At 37.9% G+C, this 27,811-nt stretch overlaps 2 protein-coding genes across 23 annotated transcripts in view; both read right to left on the reverse strand.

Moving 5' to 3' along the window:
* The window catches only part of TCAIM (T cell activation inhibitor, mitochondrial), a 70,155-nt gene extending 66,878 nt beyond the window's left edge, over positions 1-3,277 (reverse strand). Inside the window, exons 1-3 of one of the 17 annotated variants that reach the window (XM_087870025.1) lie at positions 3,097-3,235; positions 2,111-2,249; positions 1,656-1,722 (exon numbers count right to left, since the gene is read on the reverse strand). The gene's annotated coding sequence lies outside the window, so the exon portion shown is untranslated. The other 16 variants (XM_045798377.2, XM_087870027.1, XM_087870023.1 and 13 more) reach the window with 16 other exon arrangements.
* A 1,690-nt stretch (positions 3,278-4,967) lies between these two features.
* Positions 4,968-27,811, reverse strand: part of TOPAZ1 (testis and ovary specific TOPAZ 1) — a 130,549-nt gene continuing 107,705 nt past the window's right edge. The window contains exons 17-20 of one of the 6 annotated variants that reach the window (XM_045798362.2): positions 15,729-15,893; positions 13,829-14,032; positions 8,803-8,986; positions 4,970-5,294 (exon numbers count right to left, since the gene is read on the reverse strand). In XM_045798362.2, coding sequence (XP_045654318.1) covers positions 5,075-5,294; positions 8,803-8,986; positions 13,829-14,032; positions 15,729-15,893 — 773 coding nt within the window. In that variant the 3' untranslated portion in view covers positions 4,970-5,074. Of the gene's footprint in view, positions 5,295-8,802; positions 8,987-13,828; positions 14,033-15,728; positions 15,894-27,811 lie in introns of all 6 variants that reach the window. The other 5 variants (XM_045798366.2, XM_045798363.2, XM_045798364.2 and 2 more) reach the window with 5 other exon arrangements.

The following is a 27,811-nucleotide window of genomic DNA, read 5'->3' on the forward strand; positions in this document are numbered from 1 at the left end:
TGTGTATATGTCACTACAGCAGAAACACCTGCATAATATGTACTGTCACCCCAAACTGCCCTTTAATTCAAAATTTAAAAATTTTCATTAGCTGAGAGAATACCTGGAGCTAACACTATGCTATAGTCTGGTAGACAGAAGTAGTTTAGTCAGAAACTTTATTGTAGAAAATGTCAATTCAGTAAATATTTTATTGACCTTTATCAAAAGAGAAGAATTACAATTCTAATACTAGCAATAAAGACTAACAAATTTAATACAAATGAAACAACAATATTGGTATCATCATTTGTCTAGTCATGGTCTAGACTGAAGTTATTTGCACTGTGTGTTTAAGAAAAAATGCTGAAAGACACATATAAAATGCTATAAATATTCATTACACTGTATTTCTAAAAGCTGAAATGTAATCTAGAATATTATAATTATTTTTTAGTTCTATGGATATGGGATCCCACATTAGACTTTTTTAAAAAAAATTTTGTTTATTTATTTGAGAGAGAGCAAGAGCAGAGGGAGGGGCAGAGGGAGAGGCAGACTCCTCACTGAGCAGGGAGCCTCATACAGGACTCAACCCCAGTATCCCAGGACCCTGACCTGAGCCGAAGGCAGACTGAGCCACCCCCGGGCCTGCCCCCCCACACTAGACTTTTGTACATGTTCTAAGGAGTATATTATGTATAAAAGTAGGGGCTATCTGTCTCAGGATTTTTGTGAAACTTAAATATAATAATAATAATAATAATAATAATAATAATAATAATAGGCCAAGAACCCAACTTCAGGGGCTCCTGGGTGGCTCAGTCGTTAAGCATCTGCCTTCGGCTTAGATCATGATCCCAGGGTGCTGGGATCGAGCCCTGCATCAGGCTCTCTGCTCAGCGGGAAGCCTGCTTCTCCCTCTCCCACTCCCCCTGCTTGTGTTCCTTCTCGCTGTGTCTCTCTCTGTCAAATAAATACAATCTTTAAAAAGAAAAATAAATAAATAATAAAAAAAAGAAACCAACTTCATTACTCTAGCCAGAAATAAACAGGCCCCAGGGAAAACAAAATCATAAGGGGCCTGACTGATAACTGCAATGTCAACTTTTAAATTTACTATGAGAAGTGTGATTGCTAACAGGACAAGAAGATTTAGATCTGTGTTTCTTTCCCTTATAGGACTTAGCTACCGAGAAAGTCAAAATGACTTTTAGCAGATTGAAAATCCACTGCTTCAGAGTAGAGTTGGGTGCTCCCACTTGCTAGTGAGAAACAGTCTAAAAGCCTGGGGCACCCAGGTCAACTGCAAGGTTCTTGTCTCCAGACAAATTTTTACATGGGTGGTTCTTACACAAATTCCATGTAGCCTACTATTCTTCCATTTGGAAAAGGCCTTAGGATGCTATAAAATAACTAACTCTTCAGACTTGGGAGGCACTATGGGTCCTTAATTCACCTAATTTATCAACAGGCATTTACAAAGTGCTTATGTGCCAGGCTCTGTGCAAAGTACTGGGAACAAAAAAAACATTAAACCAATCCCACTTGTCCAAAAATGCAGTTTAGGAAAGATGGAGGGAGTGGGAAAATAAACAACGATAATTATAAAATATGATTAATGAAATCATACAGCCATGCACTGAGTATTATGGGGAAACTCTCTGGTACAATACCTAGACTGGGGTTGGGGGGCGGATCTGGAAGGTCTTTTCCAAGGAGATGGAGAACTCTGGATTGAAGCTGGAAGATGAGGAAGGTCACAATTCATTTACAAACCGTCTTAAATGGCCACTGTCATCCATTTAATAGTGATGTTAGCTTTTATTTCATAAAATGAAAATTTCTGATTTTAACCTAAACTCTGTGCTGAGGCATTAAATCTATGCAGTTTCAAATCAAATCTAGGAGAAAGACAAAGAGGTATCTAATTTGGTGGAAAAGCCAAATTATGGGTTGTTTAAAGAAAACGGTTTTGCTTACCTCTGACAGATACAGAAATAGTAACAGTGTTTGTAAATAAAGGTCCTAGGACTGGTCTTTGGACATTTGGCACAATTTTTATTTGAAAGTAACTTATTTTAACAAAGTTTAATATCCTCAGGCCACTCCCATTTAAACTGCGACTTACCTTAGTAACTATACTGCAGGGATTTTAAAAGCAGTTCGTTCCGTCAAGGAGAAATAAAAGCAGGCAATTTTTCACTGCTTTTAAGTTGACTACTTCTCAGGGAAGCGAAAAAGGCAAAGAAAAAGCAAAGCAGGGCGTCCTATTAAATAAATTAATAAATTATAGCAAGAGCAAAGTACCTAGGTTCTTTAGCTTCCTTCCTAAATCTTTTGCTATTATGCTATAATCACAACACTTCTATGATCAAAGTAAGGACTTCGGGGACACATCATAGTTGGAAACAAACCTGTCTTTGGTTTCTCATTTCAAAACAAGTTAAAACAGATGCTGGGCGTACTCCGGGCCCTGGCATCGCCTCAGTTCAAAAGTTACTACGTCGACCTAAGGTGACTCCGCACGCTGCCCACCCAGACCCCTCTTTCTGCGCTGAGCAGCCCCAAGACACCACTAGAGCCCCCGCTCCTGCTCCTTACAGTTCCGGCCAGCGTCCAGCCCCGTGGGATCCCTCGGACCTGCGCCACCTCCCACCCCTTAACAGGAGGAAGGACTGTCGCTCCCTAGGGCTGGGCAGGGACGCATGCGCACCGGGGCACCAGCCCTGCTAACTGGCGCGCGCCGCAGGGCCCGGCGTTCCCACCTGCCTTTGTCCCACTGCACCGGCCGACAGGTTACCGTCGGCAGTGATCGCGGAGCCGCTGCCCCTGAAATCCCAGTCGGGCACGCAACCGCTCGCGCTTCCCTCCGGCGCAGGTCGCGGCGGGTCGCTCGAGGGGAGCCCTGCGCGCTACCGGCGCCGAGCTTGCGCTCTCATTGGCTGACGCGTGCCCAGCCTTCCTCCCTGAGCGCCTGCGCGCAGCCGGACGCCGGGGGAGGGGGAGGGGGAGGGGGGGCGGGGGGAAGGCTAGCGGTCCCCAGCCCCGCGCTGACAGCAGTGCCCAGGTGACCTGGCTGCTGTCCCCGCTCCCCTTGCCCCTCCGCCTTCTTACCGACCGGCCGGGAGGGGGCTGCGCGGAACGCTTTGGGAGACGCGAATGAGCACTCCGAGACGTAACAAGCTAGGCCGGCGGGCGTCAGAAAATGACTGGGCGGCAGGTGGCGGAGCCTGACCGGAACCGGGTGGACAGGACGGGGAGCGGAGGGTGACCGAGCACGCGGGGGAGCCTGGAGAAGGGGGAACGCGCGCATGCGCCGGGCCACCCCACGTCCCCCACCCGGGCGCCGAGGGAGGGGGTGAAGCTGCCCTTGCGAATGGCCCGCGCGCGGCGCTTTCGGAGATGAAGCCTTTGGTCCGCTCTCAGTTGAGAGCTCCAGATTTTAAAGTATGCCCTTTGGTGTCCTTACAGAAATATAGCTAATTCTTAAACATTTTTCTCCAGTTTACATTTTGTTTTTGACTTTGGTCCCTTCGAGATCTTGCTATTTTCAAACCTTAAGCATTCCCTCCGCCCCGCGTTTTAAACTATTCATCTTGGGTTTTAGCTGAGTTTGCTCTTGTGGCTTTGATTATCCTTAGGAACCGCCACAAATGAAATTAGGCGAACGCAACAACCGCTCTTTCCCTACCTTTCGGCACTGTTGAGAGAGGGGGGAAAAAGGCGCCTCCATTTGTTCCATCCCTGAAGCCTCTTGCTCTTGACAGTTTGGTCACTCGTGATCCATTCCATCCAATCCCATTTTTTCCGTAAAAGCTTAATTTACCATCTTTTCTCATTTTAATCTTTTCATATGCATCCTGGCCACCAGCATCTAAATGCTCTCATATTTCTCTAATTCTTTTCTTCGGTTTTCAGTTTCCATCTATAGGAAGGACTAATTTGTAAGTGTCCACTTACCATTCTCTTCACTTATCCTCAAAGGCGCCTCAAACTGATGGTAGTAATCTCCAAACCTATTTTCTAGGTGCCGCATTTAAGTAATGGCAATTATTGTCACCGGGTTTCTTCATACTAGAGAAGTGAGCGTTTTTCTTTACATCTCTTCTCACTTCCCATATCCCGTTCTGATAGTATTCATTTCACATTTCATCATATGATAATAGGCATTTTGCTAAGTGCTAGGATTTAACTTTTAGTCTTGGGAGGGTGTAGACTTATTCCAGTGATGCTATTATCATATTTTGAGAACTTTAAGAAATACTTTCAGTTCCCTTAGTCATGACTTACTCTTTTATTACTCACTTTATTCAGACTTTTTCTCTAAATGATTTTAAATTATGTTTTAAAGTATCAAATTAAGGATTGAGAATGATCACCTTGGAGAGTGACTTTACGGATCCGGAGGAGGACTTGAGAAAAGCAGTTTTAACTTCCTAAGGTGGTTAGGAACAGTCCTTGTTAGAGTATTTTGGTTGTGGTATATTTGTTTAAAATACCGTTTTCTTTAGTCATACCTAATGTAACAAATTATAAATTTTCAAAATACATACATTCTAAGATACACTAAAGGGAAATTATTCAGAGGATAAATATCTAAAAATTTTTGGTGTAACTCAGAAGGTGCTCTAGAATTTGTTTGAATTGTTTTTCAATAGTATTTACTATTCTAGATTACAGATGTAGAGTAGGATTTAGACTGTACTGTGTATAAACTTCTTTCATACCCTAAACGTTTATCTGAAAACTCCAGTTACCTGCTCACCTACTTTCCCCTTTATGTTTCCCTCTTATTAAATGCTGTACAATATTCAGTTTGTGATTTTTCCACTGTTTAGATTTCAGAATAAATAGAGATTTACCATACTTAGGTTTCCTTAAGTTAAAGAGAAATCAAAAAGTAATTTGAAAAATCACTTTTCAGTGTGGATAAAACCATTTGCATATTTCAATCCAAATTTTTAGTGTTTGGAAACTATTAACTTACTATAAACCAATAAAGGGCAAAAGGTGAATATAGTGAAAACTGTATTTTTATTGCCTTTTATTTTCAACAATGATTACTTGAACTTAAAAAAAAACCTTTATTTAACTAATGGTTACTGAAAAGCCAAACCTTTCCAGCCCACTTCATATTCTCTTTCAACCATTTCAGGGCAGAACAATGTTCCAAACTATAAACCTGTTCCTTATTAACATTGACGGTCATGTGCTTAATGAAGAGCTTTGGATCCGATATACGAGCAGCCATAATTAATCTTTCCACTGCGGCTTGATAATCATCCTTGTTCCGAGATTTGCTTTCTTCACATCTACAAAGTGAACAACTCACAAAGTCAGAAACTATAGTTTCTTCAAAAGAGTCATTTATATTTACTGGTACTAAGCTATGAGTCTTTTTCCTGTATTCTTCTAATAGTGGCTTTCAAATTTTTTCAAACAAGATACATAGTAAAAAAGACATTTTATACTGTGACCCAGCATATACACTCATACGTAAAGATGGAAGTTTCACAAAACAAGACTGACCCTTAAGACAATGTACTCTAACTTCTGTCTTTTTTTTTTAAGATTTTATTTATTTATTTGACAGAGAGAGAAAGAGAGAGAGAGAGAGAAAACAAGCAGGGGAGGAGTAGGCCCAGGGAGAGGTAGGCTCCCTGCTGAGCAAGAAGCCCAATGTGGGACTCAATTTCAGGACCCTGGGATTATGACCTGAGCTGAAAGCAGTCACTTAACTGACTGAGCCACCCAGGCTCCCTGTCTTTTATTTTTTAATAACGTGGTTGCAGGGGTGTCTGGGTGGCACCACTGGTTAAGCTTTTCAGGCCCTCATCTCAGGGTCCTAAGATTGAGCCCTGCATCTCACTCTGCACTCAGCAGAGTCTGCTTAAGACTTCCTTTCCTTCTCCCTTTGCCCCTCCCTCATGTGTGCTTGCTCTCTCTCAAATAAATAAATCTTAAAAAAAAAATAATAATGTGGTTGCAATACCCTAAATTGATTTCACCACACAAGTGTGCTATAACCCACAGTTTGAAAAACACTGATCTGGAACATGGTTAATAACCTCTCTCTTTGTATTTTTAAAGTTGATAATTGCATAACTATTCACTGTAATGTATACAAAAATACTGAATTTAATCAAATTTGGAGTTATAAACAGTCACGTTTTAGCTTGATATTAGTGATAAGCATATACATAACAGGTAGCTAACATTTGGTAACAGAATTGTAGCTAATACCTTTACTAAATTTCCAGGGTTTTTTTCAGTTTTAAGATTATTCACTAAAGTGCTAGAATTTACTTTTCTAATAACTTTTGTAGCAGTCTCCAAATTTCATAAAATTCATAAAATTCTATGACTGTTTATCCTAAGGGACAGGGAGTAGGAAGTATCTAAAACAGAGATGTGGCTGTTATATTAGGCATCAGTTGTTTGTGTTCACTGTATCCTGTTCTTGGCACACGTAGGGCCCAACAGCAAGACGCAAGAATGAGTCTACCTGCATTAACACCTTAGTGTGGTGCACAGAGTACTGCAAGCGAGGATTTCACCTAAATCACCAAGTTGAACCAGTGGTCAAGAGAGGAAGGATTGCTCAGGTGCCTTCTACTACATTCTGGCTTAGAAAGTGGTGCCTAAAATCTGGTAGACTGGGCATATGCCAACTAGGTGCAGTTTTTGGAAGTCTGAAGATGAGTCAAATTTTCCCTGAGAGAGGTTAGTGTAACAAGGCAGATCTCAGTATATAATAATAATAGAGAAAATCATATTGACAAAGTTAAAGATTTAGGCATGTCACTAGTTATGCACTGAGGTCACAAATACCCCCCAAATTCAAAAATGAATAAAAAGGCTGCATATATGTGGGGAATGGAAAGCTCTGAGAAAATCAAACCCTCTTTAGGAAGTTGGGGAGCCCAAATGCTTTGTGCCACTTATAGTGCACACAGTTGTAAACAAGGAGGCCCTCGGAAAAGAACAGAGCCTATAATTTTTAAAAAAGCTAATTTTAGTGGGTTTTTAAAAAGTTGTGGACCTGAAATAAATTATTTCCTGGGGGGCCTGGGTGGCTCAGTCAGTTAAGTGTCCGACTCTTGACCTCAGCTCAGGTCTTGATCTCAGGGTTGTGAGTTCAAGCCCAGCATGGGGCCTACTTAAAAAAAATATTTCTTCCCCTTAAGTATGGGCTAGGTTAAATGACTCGCTATCACACAGGGAATTAAGCAGAAATGACAGTGTATGTATTTGGACAGTGGTTATTAGATGACAATTCTTCCTGGGTCTCTGCATTTCTAGAAGTTTTGAGAGCAGAGACACTACCTCTTGTTCTGCATTTTAAGGATGTTTATATAATGGACCACCTTGAAAGACAAAGATAGGGTCTTCTGAAGCAAAGGGTAGGTCTGCTTATAGCCTTACAAGACGGAGATGGCATTTCCCTGCAGAGCAACAGCGCAGGCATGCTTATCATTCATTATAACAGATTTAGGTCCCCTAAAGTTCAAGATTACTCTTCTGTAACAGAACCAGAGCATGTGCAGGTATCTAGCTGGGCCCATCTGTAGGACTTGGGGAGCAAAACAAGAGATACAAATATGCAGATAATCATACTGCTTGCTGTACCATAAGTAATAACATTTTCTGTCTCCAATTCAAGAATCTTGCGTCTTATGCTAGGATCTAGGAAACTGTGTCAGACTGATTGCAAATAGAGTGAAATTGAGAGCCTTCACAGTTCTTGATATAGGTTATAAAAGGCACTGTAGCTTCCTCCTTGCCCTTTCTCTCTTGGATCACTCACTGAGAGATGTTAGCTGTCCTGTCATGAAGACACTCAAGGAACTGAGGATTATTGGCAACAGGCATGTTAGTGAACCATATAGAAAATGGATCCTCCAGCCTCAGTCAAGCCATCAGGTAGGTGACCTCAACTCCTGACCAACTACCTCAAAGATCCTGAGCCAGAACCATATTGCTAAGCTACCCCAAAATTCCTGACCCACAGAAACTAAAATAATATTTGCTGTTTTAAGCTGTTTGGGATAATTTATACGCAGTAATAGGTAACTGAAAGAATATCCAATCTGATGATGTGGCTTAACACCAGTAAACTGAAGCAAAAATCTTGTCAAGAAACTCTAAAACAGGAGACCCATGAGATCTTTATTAGCTTCCCGGATAGGCTAGTAAGAAATTGGAGTGGTATAAGCCTAAATTCTGGGACCTTAAACAATATTAACTGAAGAGATACCAGTCTGGTCCAACAGCTACATTATAATATTATGCATTTATAACAATGTTTTTAAATCTAGGAACTAGGCTGATGGCTTTATTTTCAACAGAATTCTTTACTGAACCAACTAAACTATCACATATTTCCCTTTTCGACCTGATTTTTAGATCTTTTGTGTTGACCAGAAAGATAAGTAACTTTTAGATACCTATCTAAAAACTATCTGTATATAAGAAAGACTGATACTTAAAGAGGGTCCATTTCTTTGAACATCTGATAGCATCTTTGAAGTTGTTAATATGTTTATTAAATGCTACTAGCTTGTTTGGTTTTAAGTCTCAAACAGATCAAATCCTTTTTCAATTTAAATGTTACCAAAGTTTGTAAATACATACATATACTAATGTGTGTGTGTGTGAATATATACATATACACATATATGCACATATGTGTTTGTATGTATATATAAAATATAATATTCATTATAAAATATAAGATACATAAAAACCTTTACATTACAGGTCAGGTATAGGGAGCCATGATCTGCTTTTAGCATGCAGTTAGAAGTTATATCAACCAACCTTTTCAAAACTATCTGCAGTATCTGTGTAGAAGTTCCAGGACTCTGAATACTACTAGCATTAGATACCAGGAAGATTTCAATAGCTAAAAGCATTTCAATCTCAGATAAATAAGAAGGAATCAGTAGAAGTTTTCGGTATAAATTTCCCTCCAATGGTGGGTAGCAACCCAATGAGAGAGCACCTGGAAATCAAATAATAGATCAAACTTTACTAAAACCCCAACAGGTGAAAAGCTAGACATCCACAGGTTATAATTACTTACATTACAGAATGATTCTTCACATCAGCAGGTTTATTATACAAATTATATGGTGGTGAGCTTATCCTAGTACATTTGATACTATTCTTTGTAAAATACTTCTTAAACATTAAACGTGAAGTAAGAAATATATTTTAAAAACTCTCCTAAAAATTACTTTTAAGCCTCATTGTGGCAACTGCCCATTTATTTCAAGCCATAGTCAATACAACATAATTTCAGAATAACTAAAAAACCAGAAATAGTGACTTGGGTTTTGTTTTAATGGGATCTGGTCTAATAGCATCTACATATATTTGTAATTATTGTCTATCCTGAATTATGAATACAAAATGTAGAAACAAAGTAGAAATTATAATTTGAAGATTTTTCTGTCACACAGATATTATACTATTTTTGGGCACTTATTTATAGTGCTGTTATAGTTTGTGTAGTAAACATTTGCTGCTCTACTCTATGTCTGACATTGAGCTAATAAGCACTATTTAGATATAAGAATAAATAAAATACATATCCTTCCTGTAGGTGCTCAGTGTGTTGTAGGTGCTCACCAATTCATGTTCTAAAAATTTTACTTTTCAAGAAAAGAGATTTAATTTTCAAACTGTTTAGGTGCTTATTACAAATGATATATAGGGAAATCCACTTAAGTCCTAAGATACCCAACCTGTACATGGACAATATTATACTGCCATGTTTTACTGAAGCCTATTTAAATCTGTTTGTAAAATTTGTTTAAAATGTTTTGTTAAGATAAGTTCTTTAAGTAATCTACTGTGGATGATGATGGTTCATCTTTGAGGACTTACTATGTGCCAGGAACCTGTGTTAAACTGTTAAATTTTAACTGACAGTTTACTACCTTTGAAATCAGGTACAGTGACTCCCACATTATAGGTAAAGAGGCTTTGGGAATCACCCCAGCCTTCTGACTCCACAGATTTTGGATTCCTAAATACTAGGCAGTCCCATCTCCCTTGGTCACTTCCAGGACTAACACTATCAACTCATTAACTTTCCTAGCTATTGATAGGTATAATTTACATACATTCTTGTTTTACTTTGCTGACCAGACGAGGAAAACAAAAAAAACCAAACTGAATAGAAATTTACCATCATGAACTTTTTCCCCCTAAAAGCAAATATGAAAAGAAAAATATTCCCATTTGGTTTTAGGGGGAAAAATCTAATGGAAAGACAAACTAATAATATCTCCCTTCCTGACTTTTCAGCTCTGAGAGAAAATCAGTATTTTTAGGACTAGGTAGAGCAAATCAGGAGCATGAGGCAGGCCACTTTACTGTCCCTGGACTGTTTCCTTTTGATTAGGTTGAAAACAAAAAGCAAAGCAAAGCCATAAAGAAAGTGAAAGACAATTCACAGAGTGGAAAAAAAAAAACCCTGAAATTCATGACTGCATATATATATGTGTGTGTGTGTGTGTGTGTATCGATATGTATATTATGTGCATGTGTATATGTATAGATGTGTGTACTCTTACAACTCAATAATAAACCCAATCAAAAAATGTACAGAGAAAAAAATGGGTAAAGGATTTAACAGACATTTCTCCACGAAGATATACAAATGGCCATTAAGCACATGAAAAGGTGTTCAACATCATTAGTCATTAGGATTATGAAAAATCAAAACCACAATGAAATACCACTTTATATCCACCAAGAAAGCTAAAATAAAAAACAGAGTGTAATAAGTGTTGGTGAAGATGTGAAGAAACTGGAAATCTCAAACTCAGGTGGTGGGTATATAAACATAAAATGATGCAGCTTCTTCGGAAAAATAGACCAGCTATTTCTCAAAAAGCTAAAAACAGATTTACCAAATGAGCCAGCAATTCTGCTCCGGAGAGAAATAAAAATATATGTCCACACAAAAACTTGTACGTGAATGTTTGCAGCAGTGTTATTCATGATAGATGGATAAATAAATTCCATATAATGGAATACTATTTGGCAATAAGAAGGCATAAAGTATTGATACATGCTACAACATGGATGAACCTTGAAAATATTATGCTAAGTGTAAGAAGCTAATCATAAAAAACTACACACTGAATTATTTCACTTATGTGAAATGCCCGGAATGTACAAATCCACAGAAATAGAGTAGATTAGTTGTTGTCTAGGGCTGGATCAGTAGGAGGCATCTAGGGAATGCTAATGTATTCAGGGTTTCTTTTTCTGGAGGTTCTGAAGATATTCTAAAATTAGGTCGTGATGATGGCTGCACAATTCTGTGAGTATAATAAAAACTAATGCACTGTCCACTTTAAATGGGTGAATTTTATGGTACGTGAAGTTAATTCTATAAAGCTGTATAAAATATTTTTTAAAAAAGGCAAAACAAAGGCATTGGCACCACAGTTTTAACAGTGTCTTGATGAAAAAGCCATTAGCCCAGAATCAAGTACTATTAGACTGATTATAAGGCACTGAAAGGCTTTCCTAGGGTGTTAACTGTGTGAAGATAAACCTAAAGAAAGATCCAATGATATTTTAAATGTCAAAACTGTCAGGAAATAACATGTTTTGAAGACTGATCAGTGATTGTAAATTACTCATTTCATTCTATAACGCAGGTACATCAAAAAACAAACAAAACAAAACAAAACAAAAATATAGGCACCTGGGTGGCTCAGTTGGCTAAGCATCTGCCTGCCTTCGGTTCAGGTCATGATCCCGGGGTCCTGGGATCGAGCCCTGCATCCAGCTCCCTGCTCAGCGGCAGCCGCAGGAAATCTACTTCTCCCTCTCCTTCTGCCCCTCCCCCTGCTTGTGCTCTCTCTCTTTTTATAAATAAATAAAATCTTTGAAAAAAACCCAAAAATACTCTGTCCTATACCTCACCTGCATTAAGTCCCAGAAGTTCACTGCATATGAAACTAGGCATAGATGTGTTTAGATAAGAGGAAAAGTGCTAGTGAAATTGTACCTAAGCATGAACTGTTTCAACACTACTAAAAAAGAAAACTCTAAAAATAAATTATGATTAGGGCTGGAAGAATTTGGGGGGAAAATGGGGAATGACTGCTAATGGATATGGAGTTTCTTTTTGGCATGATGAAATGTTTTAAATGGACTGTGGTGATGTCTGCACAAGTGTGCATATCTTACCACCACTATAAATGGGTGAACTGTAATGGTATTTATATCTCAATAAAGCTGTTAATAAAGAATTTTACGAGTTTTTAAGTTTAGGTACTTTAATACAAAATCTTATTTCCAACTAAAGAATAGAGATTCATAGAAATTTCATTGAAATGTTTCCAGGTTTAGGTTTTGTTCCTGTGGCATATAAACACCTTCTAATAGCATGTTCCCCAAATTGCACAATTATTTGGAAAATAAATAACCCCATTAACACTGATTCTAAAAACGAAAATCAAGAAATTATAGCAAATAGTACATATATACTTTGTGTGTGATTTCTAGTAATCTGCAGGGAAATAGTATAAGGAGTTGAAACATAACCACAAAATTGAAATGAGGTGTTTATGAACAAACAATTCTACCTTTCCTCTAAATTTCTGATCGTCCTTTAAAAAAACAAACAAACACCTCTGCTTTCAAAACTTATTTTGATTGACCCAGTGCATAATCTGTATACATGTAACTGAAATGAAATTTTTACCAAAAATACTTAACCTTACTACCTGTAATGTATGCTAATGTTTTCTTTCTTGTTTCATTGGGAAACAAAAGTTACCACTTGCTAAACTGATCACAGCTGGTAGTGTGAAAAACACTTCCAAGTTCAGAAAGGTTTTTGTGCTGGTGGGGACGGCTGGGATGTTTGGCAAATCTGACACAGTAGTGACACATAGTAGGCACTCAAATGTTTGTTATATACATGGCAGTTAAAGAAATGGAAATTTAAGAGTGCCTGGGTGACTCAGGTCATGATCGCAGGGTTGTGAGATCAAGCTCCTTATCAGGCTCCATGCATGGAGCCTGCTTAGGATTCTTTCTCTCCCTCTCCCTTGGCCCCTCCCCCTCTCACTCTTGCTCTCTCAAAAAAAAAAAAAAAGGAAGGAAGGAAGGAAGGAAGGAAGGAAGGACAGACAGACAAAAGAAAAATGGAAACAACACAAATTACTGCAGGAAGGCAGAAAAGAATTGTTTTCTGGAACTAGATTCTACACGAAATTATTTCCCAATTCAAATATCTGTGAGGTGGTTGGGACTAGAGAAGGCATTAGTTTTCCAGGCTTACTGGTTAGGGAGAAACAACTGTAAACAGATTAACAAAGTTCTATTACTAGGCACCATGCAAGAAACTTATGTATCGTGTTTAGTAATGGCAGCCTCTGTACTTCCTATGTGGCCTGCTATAAAATATTCTAACTTACAAAGATCAGGGATATAGCAGGGATGAATATAATATATAAATATTCCTTAAACTTCATTCTACCCAGTTATTTTACTCCTATATATTTATAAGCTATGCCAAACTGGCTCAAATGCTGTCATTTATTTCCTTTGTGCACCCTCCAGTGGGCATACTAATGTGCAAAGAAATGAAGATACAGTAATTAGAAACAAGAGAAAGAACAGGTTTCAAAAGAGAGCACTAATCTGTGCAGACCACTATATTTGAATTTGTATCGACTGCTTTTTACTTATTTAAATGCCTAGTAATAAAAATTATACAAGGCTTCAGGGTTAGAAAATCAAAGTCAAAACTATAAAACATACAAAAATATATAAATATATATAAAATATATATTTTTAAAATGTAACTTACTTTTGTAGTGGGCTCTGGCTTTGAGCCATAAACAACTCCTTCCTAAAGAAGTAATTAATCTTCTAAGAAAGGATAAATCAATAGGGATGTTCTTTGAAATCATGAATTCTGCTACGGAGGATGACATACCAAGACTGTTACTTTCTATACAGGCATCTAGAAGTTTATTAAAAAGAAGGCTATACTGTGAGACCTCCACAGTTTCTGGAAAAAAAAAATAATGAAATCAATCCATCTTAGTCTCTCCATCTTCTCTCTCACTACTTTTCTCTCTGCTCCCCTTGGCACTTTGCTACCCACTATGGGAGTCACAGTCACTAAAATGCAATCATCTTATATATTCTCTAAAAAACGAATAAGCATTCAACAAAAGCAAACTGATTCATTTACTTTGTAACAAAGAATAAGAAAGGAAGTTTGACAACTACTGCAGAGGCTGCATTAACACCCATTTGTGACCCCACATGCGTCATCTGCGGTGTCTCAAAATGAATGACTTGCACAGTTCTGCTTGCACTGTCTACAGTTCAGACCCCGGACTTAATTTCCCATTCCCCAAAATAAATCACCCCCTCATAATATTCTCTCAAATTAAAAACAAATCTTTTGGGGCGCCTGGGTGGCACAGCGGTTAAGCGCCTGCCTTCGGCTCAGGGTGTGATCCCGGCGTTACGGGATCGAGCCCCACATCAGGCTCTTCAGCTATGAGCCTGCTTCTTCCTCTCCCGCTCCCCCTGCTTGTGTTCCCTCTCTCGCTGGCTGTCTCTATCTCTGTCGAATAAATAAATAAAATCTTTAAAAAAAAAAAATTAAAAACAAATCTTTTATTGGGTACTTCTAGTTCAATTCCTCACTTAGAAGAAAATAAAGTCACCTTGGAGACTGCTAAGTCTTTTATTCCCTATATTCAGTCAGTTCAATCTATAACCTAGACTCTGGTCTTTATCACTTTACCTGCAACATCATTTAGTGATTCAGGCCTTAGCAGGAAATTACTCTCCTTACCCTTTAGCCTCTTCCCAAACATCACCATCAGTGGGATTTTCCTATAACACTGACTCTGACTGATAAAGCACTGTGGGAGACCCTCAGGTTAGCATTCTGATGAAGTGGTAACCTGCTAATCTGAACCCACTGCTCAGCTCATTTTGACCCAGAGCTTTTGCTCATGCTTCCCTTAACATGGACTCTCTTCCTGTTCATACAAGACTTGAGCATTAGGATTCAAGAGCACTACCTACTCTTGCCCACATTAACATTCCCTTTATTTGAACTTGTCATTTGTTAATTTCTTCCATTTATTTCATGTTTCCCTATGTTCCAAGGTAATGGAAACTAAGCTCTATGTTTATATATATAGTAAGTAATAAAATAAAAAGTATTCTTCATTATTCTAATGAGATGAATTTTTAGCACATGAAGCTTGCTGGGGCATTACTGTTTGCTGCTGACCTGACAGGTAGGGAAAGGGGACTGATGAAAACAGTTGGGAACTGCTGACAACCCAAAGGTAAGCACTTCTGCTTTAAACAAAATAAAACAAAACAAAAATCAGAAAAGCATATTCAATTTTCAGAGAACACATTTTGCAGAAAACAATTTCATTAAAAATATATGCTCAACCAAAATAGGTGCAGAACTGTTTCTGATTTAAACAACAGATGGGGAAGCCTGGGTGGCTCAGTGGTTAAGCGTCTGCTTCAGCTCAGGTCATGATCCCAGGGTCCTGGGATTGGGTCTTGCGTTGGGCTCCTTGCTTGGTGGGGAGCCTGCTTCTCCCTCTGCCTGCCCCTCTCCCTGCTTGTGCTGACAGATAAATTTTAAAAAATCTTTAAAAAAAAATTAAAAGTAAAAAACACCAGATGGACAAGAGATTAAATAAAACTTTTAAAAAACATACCTTGAGAATTTTGAAAACCTGGTAGATTTTGCAAAACTTCAAATGTCTGTCTGTAAAGGTTTTTGGCTAAGATTTCATGTGCAATTGTACAGAGCAGATTATGTCGATTGAGTACATCCAGTCTATCACAAGGCCACAGTGGTGTATTGATGATCCATTCTGACTCTTCCAAAAAGAAAAAAGTACTAATACTTTATACTATGGAAATTACACTTAACAATATGATCACAACTGTTTTCAAATATGTTAAGTATCAAAACTTAAGTATGTGTTCAGAAAAGATAATGACTCAAATTTATTAGAAACTTATATAGTGACGATCACCATCCTAAGGAAATGCAAACTAATGAGGACTTTGTTATACATATTTTTAAATTAATTCGTCATTTTTCTAAGTGTACTAATCAGTTATTGATTCTGAAGTTAATGTTTATTTTTGCATGACAATGTTTCAATTATAGTATTTGTTATAATGTAAAATATTATTTGTGTGGACAAGTTTAACAATTTTACAATAAAGAATACATAATTTAGGGGCCCCTGGGTGGCTCAGTCAGTTAAGCATCTGACTCTTGATTTTGGCTCAGGTCATGATCTCAGGGTCGAGAGATGGAGCCCTGCATTGGGCTCTGCGCTCAGTGCAGAGTTGGCTTGAGGTTCTCTCCTTCCCCTCTGCCCCTCCCCCTGCTCGCGCACTCTCTCTCAAATAAATAAAGGGGAGCCTGGGTGATGCAGTCAGTTAAGCGTCAGACTCTTGGTTTCAGCTCAGGTTGTGATTTCAGGGTCATGAGACTGAACTCTGTGTTGGGCTCCACAATCAGTGTGGAGTATGATAAAGTTTCTCTCTCCCTCTGCCCCTTCCCACACTCATGCTCTCTCTCTCTCTAAAATAAATAAATAAATCTTTTAAAAATAAAATATATAAATAAAATCTTAAAAAAATACATAATTTAATTAGTTTAGGTATTTTGGAGAACAGCTTTCCCCCTCAATTTCTTAAACAATTTTTATTATAAAATATTTTATATGTACACAAGAATATCTAATGTAAGTTATACAAACATAATAAAGTTTTATGTACCCTTCATTCAGCTTAAAAAAAGAGAATATTACCTATAATGCTGAAGTTCCTTAATTTCTGCCCTGATTTGCACATTAAAAGCAATAGGAGGCTGTAATACAGAACACTGAGGTGCTAAAATATTAGATATATCAATATTTTATCATTTACCTAATTCCCTTCATCATCATACACAAGACACATAAATGAAACATTGTTACATAACACTCAAATCACATTTCCCTGTTCTTTTTTAACTGGACTAAGTGTAAGGAGTCATGTATTCTTTTTCTTTTGTGGCCTTCCCAGCACAGTGAATACAAAAAGTTACTAAAGAAAGCTTGGCAATTCACGTACACTATGGCAAAATAAAACCTTAATTACACAGCATAACTTTAAAACAGGAGCTCGTTTCTAAATTACTAGGGCCCACTTGATTGATTCCTTGACTTCCCTTATAGGATGTGCTAGGCAATGTTTTACAAATATTGGTGCTTTATGACTATTAGCTCATTTAAACAGATACTTTCATTAATTTACTCCCAAATTTGCTTAAATTTTACTATACAGAGAAATTTAAATGAACTTATTATCTTCTGAAAGACTACATAAATCATCTGTTAAACGTAATCCCCATTTTCCCTCATAATTCCCAAAAGTAAAACACTAAATCACCGTACCTTATAAACTGACTTTTATTTTTATCAAGTAAATTCAATTATTTTTTGTTAAACATATATGTGGTAGATAGGTCATATTTATAAAAAGTAGACTATGTGGCCTTTCTCATAACAACTGCATTGCTCTTCTTTATTTAGTACTCATTTTTAAATTAATAAGGTAGAATAATGGTCCTATTTTTTGAAAGAATAGATGGTATTTTAGGAGATTAATTTCAAAATCTTACCAAATTGTGTAGTTATCTTAAAGAATCTGAGTAAGTTGGCCGTTTTATGTACCAAGGTTAACTGAGACTGGTAATTGAGAAGTCATTTGGAAATTAATAGCTTTTAACTAATCCACCACATTCACAACTCTACCACCGTTATGAAAATTTTATAAGAACTCTTATGAGTATTAAATTTTCAAAAATAAAAACGAGTTTACTCATATAAATACTAGTTTTATGGTGATAAAAGTTCTCATTACATTAATCATGTTTTTCTCTGTTCCACAGTTGGGAATATTTTCTACTTGTCTGAAAAATCTCAAAGTGCAAGCAAATTTTCTATAATATCAATTCTTTATCTATTTACTTTCCAACACATGCATATTCAGTCATTACTCATGCAAGATTTTGAATATAGGGTACTAAGAATATAAAGACTATTAAGATGGTCTGCAGTGAATGAATTTTCAGGCTAGTCAGTGAGATTACCAAATAACTATCCTTTACCATAGTGAATACTGCATATACCATAAGGAATATCTAAAGATACCTTTCTCCCTTTAATATATACATTTAATATAATCCCAATCAAATTTCCTATAGCACTGTATGAAAAACTGACTCAAAAAACTCTGGAATTCATCCAAAAGAATAAGCACTTGAGAGTGTATAATAGTTTTGGAGGAGAAGTGAAAATGATCTTGCCTAAATAGATATTATCACATATCCTAAAGCTACATTAACTAAAAAAAGTTTGTGGCTACCGCAGAAACAGAGATGCCTGGTAGAGAAAGCTAGTACAGAAACAGACCTAAGCAAATGCAAGAGTCTAGTATCTGATAAAAGTGGCATTTCAAATAAGTGAGTAAAGGGTTAGTTGGGACGTTTTGGGGAAATAAAATTACATTCCTACCTCATATCAAAATTTAAAACTGGTAATGAACCAAAAATTCTGAAAAACATAGGGTACATACATAATTTTGAGATACCTAAGGACTGCCTAAAGCATGATACAAAACAAATAATAATAATAATTTAAAAAGCAGAAACAGACCCATAAATACTGAGAATAAACTGTTTGTGGTAGGGAGGGAATGGACAAAATATGTGAAGGAGAGTAGGAGATACAGGCTTCTAGTTATGGCATGAATAAGTCATGGGTATGAAAAGGTATAGCAGAGGGAATATAGTCAATGGTATTCTAATAGCACTATATGGTGACAGATGCTAGCTACGCTTGTAGTGAACATAAACATGATGTATAAAGATGTTGAGTCACTATGTTGTACACTTGAAACTAATGTAATATAGTGTGTCAGCTATACTAAAAAAAGGAATATTAAAAAAATAAAAAGTTATACAAAAAAAAGAATACTAACAAGATAAAAAGCAGTTTATGTTTAAGTAGAAAAAAAGTCAGGTGGGCAAAAGAAGAAAAACAAAAATGCAAAAATATAAAGTTAAAGGAAAATGAAAAGCTAAGAAAAATATTTGCAAATATCCAACAGATCAAGGACTACTATCTTTAATATTAATTAAGGCTAGTCAGTGAGATTACCAAAAAACTATATTATTAATAATAATGAATATTATTAAGATAGAACTATCATAATATTAAGGGCATAATTTACAGTATGGTATTTCCTAAGTGTGATATATATGCATCACTGATGGTAAGTACTTAATTGATTTTTAGGTTACATTATAATTTTAAATAATTCATTTGTGTATTACAAAAATTATAAAAATAAAACAGCACGTTAGTATAAAAACCAGAATAAACTGATGATTTCATAGACGAAATCTATCATTGTTTAGGATGAGACCAAGCTAACTGATTTACTTTTAAAATAATGTTTATATTTTGGGGCACCTAGGTGGCTCAGTCAGTTAAGCATCCAACTCTTGATTTCAGCTCAGATCATTATCTCAGAGTCCTGGGATCAAGCCCCACGTTGGACTCCATGCTCAGCAGGGAGTCTGCTTGAGATTTCTCTCTCTCCTTCTCCCTCTATCCCTGTTGACTCATGTGCACTCTCTAAAATAAATAAATCTTTAAAAAAATAATGTTTATTTTTAAAATATAAATGATCACTATAAAAAATTAAAGCAAAACAGAAAAGTACAAAGAAGACATTAACAAAAATCTAATATTCCATCACTGAAAATGACCAGTGCTCACATTTGATTAAAATAATTTGGGAAAGAGAGTTAATGACCTAAATAGTGGCTATGCCTACATAGGTAGATATAAGTGAAACAGTTATATGAAAACAGAGACTGAAGAAAATGGCCTTGCCTAACACAACATTGTGCTGAACATAACCATCCACTGATTTAAAATGAAATGAAACAGTTTTTCTTAAATACTAACATTGTTTATATGCTTATATTAACACTGCAGTGACAGTCACTAGTCTAGGTATTCAGGCTAACCTGTATGTTAAATTTCCTACTACAAAAAGATGAACACTTTTCTAAACAAACAAACCAAAAGAAACACACACACACACACACACACACACACACACACACACACACACGCTTTAAACAATTGCAGCCTACCACAGTAGAGATGGACCGTGAGAGCATTATGCTAAGTGAAATAAATGACAAAGAGAAAGACAAATACTGTATGATCTCATATGTGGATTCTTAAAAAAACAAAAACTCCTAGGGCTTCCTGGGTGGCTCAGTAGGTTAAGCATCTGCCTTTGGCTCGGGTCATGATCCCAGGGACCTGGGACTGAGCCCCACATCAGGCTCCCTGTTCAGTGGGGAGTCTGGTTGTCCCTTTCTCTCTCCCTCTGCCCCTCCCTCTGCTTGTGCACTCTTTTTCACATAAATAAATAAAATCTTTAACACACACACACACACACTCCTAGAAAAAGAGATCAGATTGGTGGTTACCAGAGGGTGGGGGTAGGGAAATGGATGAAAGTGGCCAAAAGGCACAAACTTCCAATTATAATACTGGGGATATAATATACAACATGGTGACTATAGTTAACTGTAGGACATACAGGAAAGTTGTTGAGAGTAGATCCTAAGAGTTCTCATCAAGGGAAAAAAAAACATTTTTTTTCCTTTTTTTTGGTATCTATATGAGATGATGGATATGAGCTAAACTTACTGTACTAATCGATTCACAATATATATGTCATTAAGCAATACTCCTTAAACTTATACAGTAGTGTATGTCAATTATATCTCAACAAAACTAGGAAAAAAATCTAAAACAAAAACTCCTCCATACATTTCCTCCCTAGGAAGTTGTAAAGATAGTTAAAGGAAGAAAATCCATTAAGTAATGCATAATAAAAAGGGTAATACTTATAGCATTGGTTAACAAACTAAGGGAATGACTTGAAGAAGTGTGGTTTAGGGACACAAGGGGAGGTCTGAGAAGTCCCCATGTGAGAGAGCTGTAGGGTAGTGGTCTTCAAAGTGAGGTGCTCACACCAGCAGCAGCATCAGCAACATCTGAGAACTTGTAAGAGAGGCAAATTCTCAGGAACCATCCCAGACTTAATGAATCAGAAAATCTGGGAATGGGCCAAGCAATCTGTGTTTTAACAATCTTCCAGTGTATTCTGATGGTCAGCTTTGAGAACCACTGTCTTGGATTTATAAAAACAAGATCGGAATCACCATTTTCCTCAAGTGGCTGACTAAGTTAGATCCAGGTCTGTTTTTGTGGTTTGTGCTTTGGCTCTACTTGCAATTTTATAGAGTCCATTTAGAGGAAAGACTACAGAAATAACAGTACTGGTATAAGGCTTAAAAATATGGACTTTGCAATCAGACAGACCTGGATCGGAATTCGTGCTTCATACTTATTTGCTGTGTGATCTACCCTGAACCTCAGTGTCTTCATCTTGGGATACCTTCACCTACCTCATGGGGTTAGTGTTGATTAAATGAGATGACACAAGTAACACACTTAGCACAATGCTTTAGTATATAGCGAATACTCACATTCTTAAATCAATAATGAAGAGAAAGACTAAAATCTGAAAACAGACTAAGAACACGAACTACTAATTCACGAAAAAGTAAGTACAAATAGAAAAAAAAGGAGAGTTAAATTTTCTAATAAGCAATTAAATGCAAAGTAAAGAAGTAAATATCAGTTTTTCCCTATCAAACTAGCAAAGAGATAAGAAAAATAATATTCAAAAAATAATATTGGTGAGGGTGTTTCATAACATGCATCTTCACACACTGGTAAGACTATGATTACTATAACCTTTCTACAGGTGTAGGGTACTTTTGTATTCCACTTGCTCAGATAAGACCTGGAATGGAAAGTACTAATAGCCAAATTAGGGTTTGTATACCTGAAATGCACCAGATTGTCTGATAACTAAAGCCATAATATTGGGTACTAACAGTTGGACTGTTTATATACACTTGTGACTCCTTAAAAGGACAATGTCTGTATAGAAGAGATACCTATGTAATAGTTCTCCAGGATTTTCTCACAAAGGGAGGCTTTCTAATAAACTTAAAATAACTTGATGCAAATCTGAATGGGAATAAGGGCAAATTTACCTATATTTTACCAAAAAGCTTTATCCTATATCCTTATTCTTTAACCCAGCAATTCCATCAGTATTATCCTAAGGATGTAATATTAGTGGGGATATTTAGCAGGGATTATTGTTTTTCATAGACATCTGAAAACAAGCTAGACCAAGAAAAGTGGATCCACAGAAATATTTATATATCTATATTTATATAAATATATGTTACTTCATAAGATAGAAAACCATACATCCCAGTAAATGATGTTGTAGAAGAATATTCCTTTCCACAGAAAGACGTCCATAGAAAGACTGTTTCCTGAAAAAAAAATTGTGAGGTACAAAAAGAGTATGTATAGTAACATTAAAGCAGTTAACAGTCATTTCTGGGTGGACCTGAATAAGGAATTTCTATTATCAGTTTTTCTTATCTACCTTTTCTTATTTCTTGATAATTAATATGTGTTACTTACATTAAGACAATAAACTTTTTCTTCATTAAAAAAAAAAAAGGTTATTTTGAAAAGACATCTCCCCCTCAAATCCTTCTGTTCTTGGTTCATACCTACCTATTTTTATTTCATATTTTCTTGGGTTTTTTTCTTTAGGACTATGGTGTCTTCCTTTATTGTTTTGAGGATTTAATCTATATCATTAAACTCCTTATTAGAAGATGGCTCTAATACTTAGAATTTCTCAGGAATACATTCTTCTGTTCATTGAGTTTGTAGGCAATCCTTGATAATTGTTTTGATCACATACTTTGTAATTTTTGCTTTCAGATTCATCTTGAGTAGTCATTCCTTACGGTTCTTCTCCCACCTATGATGTCAATTCTTCTGAGTCTTGTGGTTTTTTAGAGTATTATATTCCCTAGTCTAGAACCACGTTTTATATTGGCATCTCAGGCCTCCTACTCAATGGAGCTTTCAGAGATTGAGTTATTAGCTTAGATCTCACTCTTGTGCACCACCCAACAGGAGCTATAATCTTAGAAAGAGTGAAAGAAACAAGCATGGAGGGATCCAGGGGAATACATCCACAGTAAGTGAGACTTCTGGTATAGTATAGGAGACCTCTGGTATACCAACTCCCACACTCTTGTCCTCACCTCTAACCCCAGCCATTGCTCTGGTGAACAATTCCATGAATGTTTTGAGCTGCTTCAGGCTAACATTGCCTGCACTCACGTGCATGGTGACCTTCCCTCGTTTTTTGCCCCAGAGCTTCTCTAATGCCTATGACAGCCCTCTCACCACTCATCCATGAGAAACCATAAATGTGGAGGCAATGAATAGCCCACAGACAATAAACTTTAAAGTTCAAGGGCAGCCTCTCCATAAATGGAACAATTTTTTAAGAGAGAAGACACTTATTCTTCAGCTTCCAAACAATCATATAAATTATGGTTTTAAGGCTCTTTTTTAAATAATATTTTTTATTATGTTAGTCACCATACAGTACATCCATAGTTTTTGATGTAAAGTTCCATGATTCATTACTTGCGTATAACACCCAGTGCTCCATGCAATACGTGCCCTCCTTAATACCCATCATCAGTCTATCACGTTCCCCCACACCCCTCCCCTCTGAAGCCCTCAGTTTGTTTCCCAGGAAGTAGGAAGATCAGTAGGAGAAGAAAGGGAAGAAGAAGGGGGGGGGGGGTAAATAGAAGCGGGAATGAACAATGAGAGATTATGGACTCTGGGAAACAAACTGAGGGATTCAGAGGGGAGCGGGGTGGGGGACTGGGAGAGGCCAGTGATGGGTAGTAAGGAGGGCACGTATTGCATGGTGCACTGGGTGTTGTATGCAAACAATGAATCATGGAACACTACATCAAAAACTAATAATATACTGTGTGGTGACTAACATAATAAAAAATTATTATTATAAAAAAAATCAATTTCTTCCTGTTTCAGTCTTGGTAGTTTATAGGTTTCCAGGAAGGCATCCATTTCTTCCAGGTTGCTTAATTTATTGGCATAAAGCTGTTGATAAAAGTTTATAATGATCCTTCCTATGTCATTGGTGTTGGTTGTGACCTCTCCCTTTTCATTCATAATTTTATTAATTTGGGTCCTTTCTCTATTCTTTTGGATAAGTCTTGCCAGTGGTTTGTCTATTTTATTTATTCTTTCAAAGAACCAGCTTCTAGTTCTCTTGATCTGCTCTACTGTGCAGCTGGTTTCTAATTCATTGATCTCTGCTCTAATCTTGATCAACTGCTTTCTTCTGTGTGGATTAGGCCTGTTCTTCTGTTGCTGTTCCAGCTTCTTGAGGTGAGAATATAAAAACTGCACATTAGATTTTTCTATTCTTTTGAGTGAGGCTTGGATGGCTATATATTTTTCCCTTAGGACTGCCTTTGCAGTGTCCCATAGGTTTTGGACCGTTGTGTTTTCATTCTCATTGGTCTCCATAAATTGTTTAAATTGATTATTGATTTCCTGGTTTATTGAGTCATTCTTGAGCAGGATGGTTCTTAGTCTCCAAGTGTTTGAGTTTCTTCCAAATTTTTCCTTGTGGTTGAGTTCCAATTTCAAAGCATTGTGGTCTGAGAATATGCAGGGAATAACCTCAGTCTTTTGGTATCGGTTGAGACCTGTTTTCTGAACCAGCATATGATCTATTCTGGAGAACATTCCATGTGCATTCGAAAAGAATGAGTATTCTGTTGTTCTGGGGTGTAGTGTTCTGTATATATCGATGAGGTCCATCTGGTCTAGTATGGCATTCAAAGCTCTTGTTTCTTTGTTGATTTTCTTTCTTTTTATTTATTTATTTATTTATTTATTTATTTATTTATTTATTCGACAGAGAGAGACATCCAGTGAGAGAGGGAACACAAGCAGGGGAAGTGGGAGAGGAAGAAGCAGGCTCATAGAGGAAGAGCCTGATGTGGGGCTCGATCCCACAATGCCGGGATCACGCCCTGAGCCGAAGGCAGACGCTTAACCGCTGTGCCACCCAGGCGCCCCTCTTTGTTGATTTTCTGCTTAGATGATCTGTCTATTGCTGAAAGTGGAGTGTTGAGGTCCCCTACTATTAACGTATTATTATTTATATGTCTGTTTATTCTGGTTACGAGTTGGCTTGTTATCTAGCTGCTCCACTGTTGGGGGTGTAGATATTTATAATTGTCAAATCCACTTGTTGGATACATCCTTTAAGAATAAAATAGTGTCCTTCTGTATCTCTCACTACGCTCTTTAGTTTAAAATCCAATCTGTCTGATATGAGAATTGCTACCCCAGCTTTCCTTTGAAGTCCATTGGCATGAAAAATGGTTTTCCATCCTTTCACTTTCAGTCTGGATGTATCTTTAGGTTCAAGGTAAGTCTCTTGTAGACAGCAAATGGATGGGTCATGCCTTTTTATCCAATCTGCAACCCTGTGGCCTTTTATGGGAGCATTTAGGCCATTCACATTGAGAGTGATTACTGAGAGATATGATTTTAATGATGTCATGTTGCCTGTAAAGTCTTTGTTTCTATAGATTGTAACTTTCTGTTGTGTATCACTCTTGGGGCCTTTTTACTTTTATAGAACCCCCCTTAATATCTCCTGTAGGGCTGGCTTGGTGGTTACGACATTGGTCAGTTATTGGCGATTCTGGAAGGTCTTTATCTCTCCATCAATGCTGAATGACAGCCTTGCTGGATAAAGGATTCTTGGCTGCATGTTTTTTTCCTGAAAGAGCTTTAAAAATGCCCTGCCAACGCTTTCTCTCATTCCAGGTCTGTGTAGACAGGTCTGATTTAATTTTAATATTTTTGTCTTTGTACGTGAGAAATTTCTTTGCCCTGGCTGCTTTCAATACTGTATCCTTGGATCTAATATTTGTGAATTGCACTATGATGTGACGTGGCGTAGGTTTGTCGTGGATGAGCTTGGGAGGGGTCCTCTCTGCCTCTTGGACACGAATGCTTGTTTCCTTTGCTAGATTAGGGAAGTTTTCAGCTACAATTTGTTCAAATATCTCTTCTAGACCTCTGTTTTTCTCCACCCCCTTGCGGATGCGGATGTTTCTGACACTGGAATGTTTCATTGAGTCAGTAATCTCCCATAATCTCCATTCTTGAGATTGGATTTTTTTTAGCCAAGTTTCTGTTTTCGCTTTCTCTTCTACCATCCCATCCTCCAATTCACTAATTCATTCTTCTGCCTCATTTACCCTGGCTATCAGAACATGTAGTTTTGACTGCTTTTGATTCATAGAATTTTTAATTTCTGCCAGATTTGCTCTCATTTCCACCCTTAGAGATTCTATATTCTCATTAATATTTTTGTCAAGTCTACACATCATCTTGACCATTGTTACTCTGAACTCCATTTCTGATAATTTGGTTATATCCATATCCATCAGTTCTGTGGCAGAGGCCACAGACTCATTGTCTTTTCTTTTCTGGGGGGGATTTCTCCTTCTCGTCATTCTGATGAGGAGAGTTTGCAGGGTTGCCCACAGCCCAAATTATTAACTAGGACCCAGGCAGTGTGCTCCTGTTTTATAGGGACTTTAGGGATGTGGGCTTCTTGATTCTTCAGCCTGCCTTCTGGGGGAGGGGCCTGCCGTGCTGATATTCAGGCAACCCGGTTTGGGTAGAGTCTCCCCGTCCCCTGTGAGGGGGGATGGGGATGGGCACAATGTGAGCTGGTATTTCCGGACTTTTGTTCTCTGGCAGCTTTCCCTGGCGGTTTGCTGTGGCTCTTCTGAGAGTCAGAGCAGCAGTGGCCAAATCCTAGCCTCTGCTTCAGAACAGAGAGATCGCAGTCTGCTCTCCACTGAGCTCTTCTGGCCTCTTTAACTCTGTTTCTGTTGGTGCTGCTAAAAACCCTGCAGCGTCCCAGGTTGTGCACCCCAAAGCTGGCATCCCAGCCCTCACTTCCAGGGCCCGCACGTCTCTGTCCTTTGTGTTTCTAACGTGGCCAGCCACCAGCCGCCCCCGTGCGTGCACGCTCACGAGTTCCCTTTCAGTGTGGTCTGCGCGCACTCCGGAGCGCCGGTTTTCAGTCTGGTCGCGAGCGCACTCCCGAGCTCCCGGTCTCAGTCTGGTTCCAATGACTGCTCCGGAGCTCTGGTTTTCAGTTTGGGTGCATGTGGATTCCCAGGCTCACAGTCTCAGTCTGCTCTCTCGCGGGTGCCGTCTCAGAGTCCGGCCCGCTCCCTAGTGCAGGTGGCTACCATTTCCCAGCGCCCAAGCGCATTGGCTCCCTCCCCATTCCATTTATCTTCTGATATCTGTGTGCAGATTCACGGCTCCCCACTTTGTACCTCAATATTCAGTGCTGGAGATGTTCTTTTGTGGAGATCCAGATGTATCTTCCTGCATCTCAGGCTGATTCTGTGGGTTTTCAGAATGGTCTGGTACCTATGCAGCTCAATTCAGGGGACCAGCTGAAAAAGGGGACCCCTACTCCTTTGCCATCTTAACTCTGCCTCCTTAAGGCTCTTTTTTATGCTGTTAAGGGGAGAAGGCAGGAATTTGTTGTTCAATTGCCAAGAGAAGCTACTAGTGCTGAGAAAGAGTTTTAAATGTCAACCTAAAAAGCCAAAACAATAGATTTCTTCTCTTCATAAAGTCTGCCACTCACTGAAATGTGTAAA

The sequence above is a fragment of the Ursus americanus genome, chromosome 20 (assembly GCF_024610735.1).
Source record: "Ursus americanus isolate L20-20 chromosome 20, mUrsAme1.1.p, whole genome shotgun sequence".
Lineage (NCBI taxonomy): Eukaryota > Metazoa > Chordata > Mammalia > Carnivora > Ursidae > Ursus > Ursus americanus.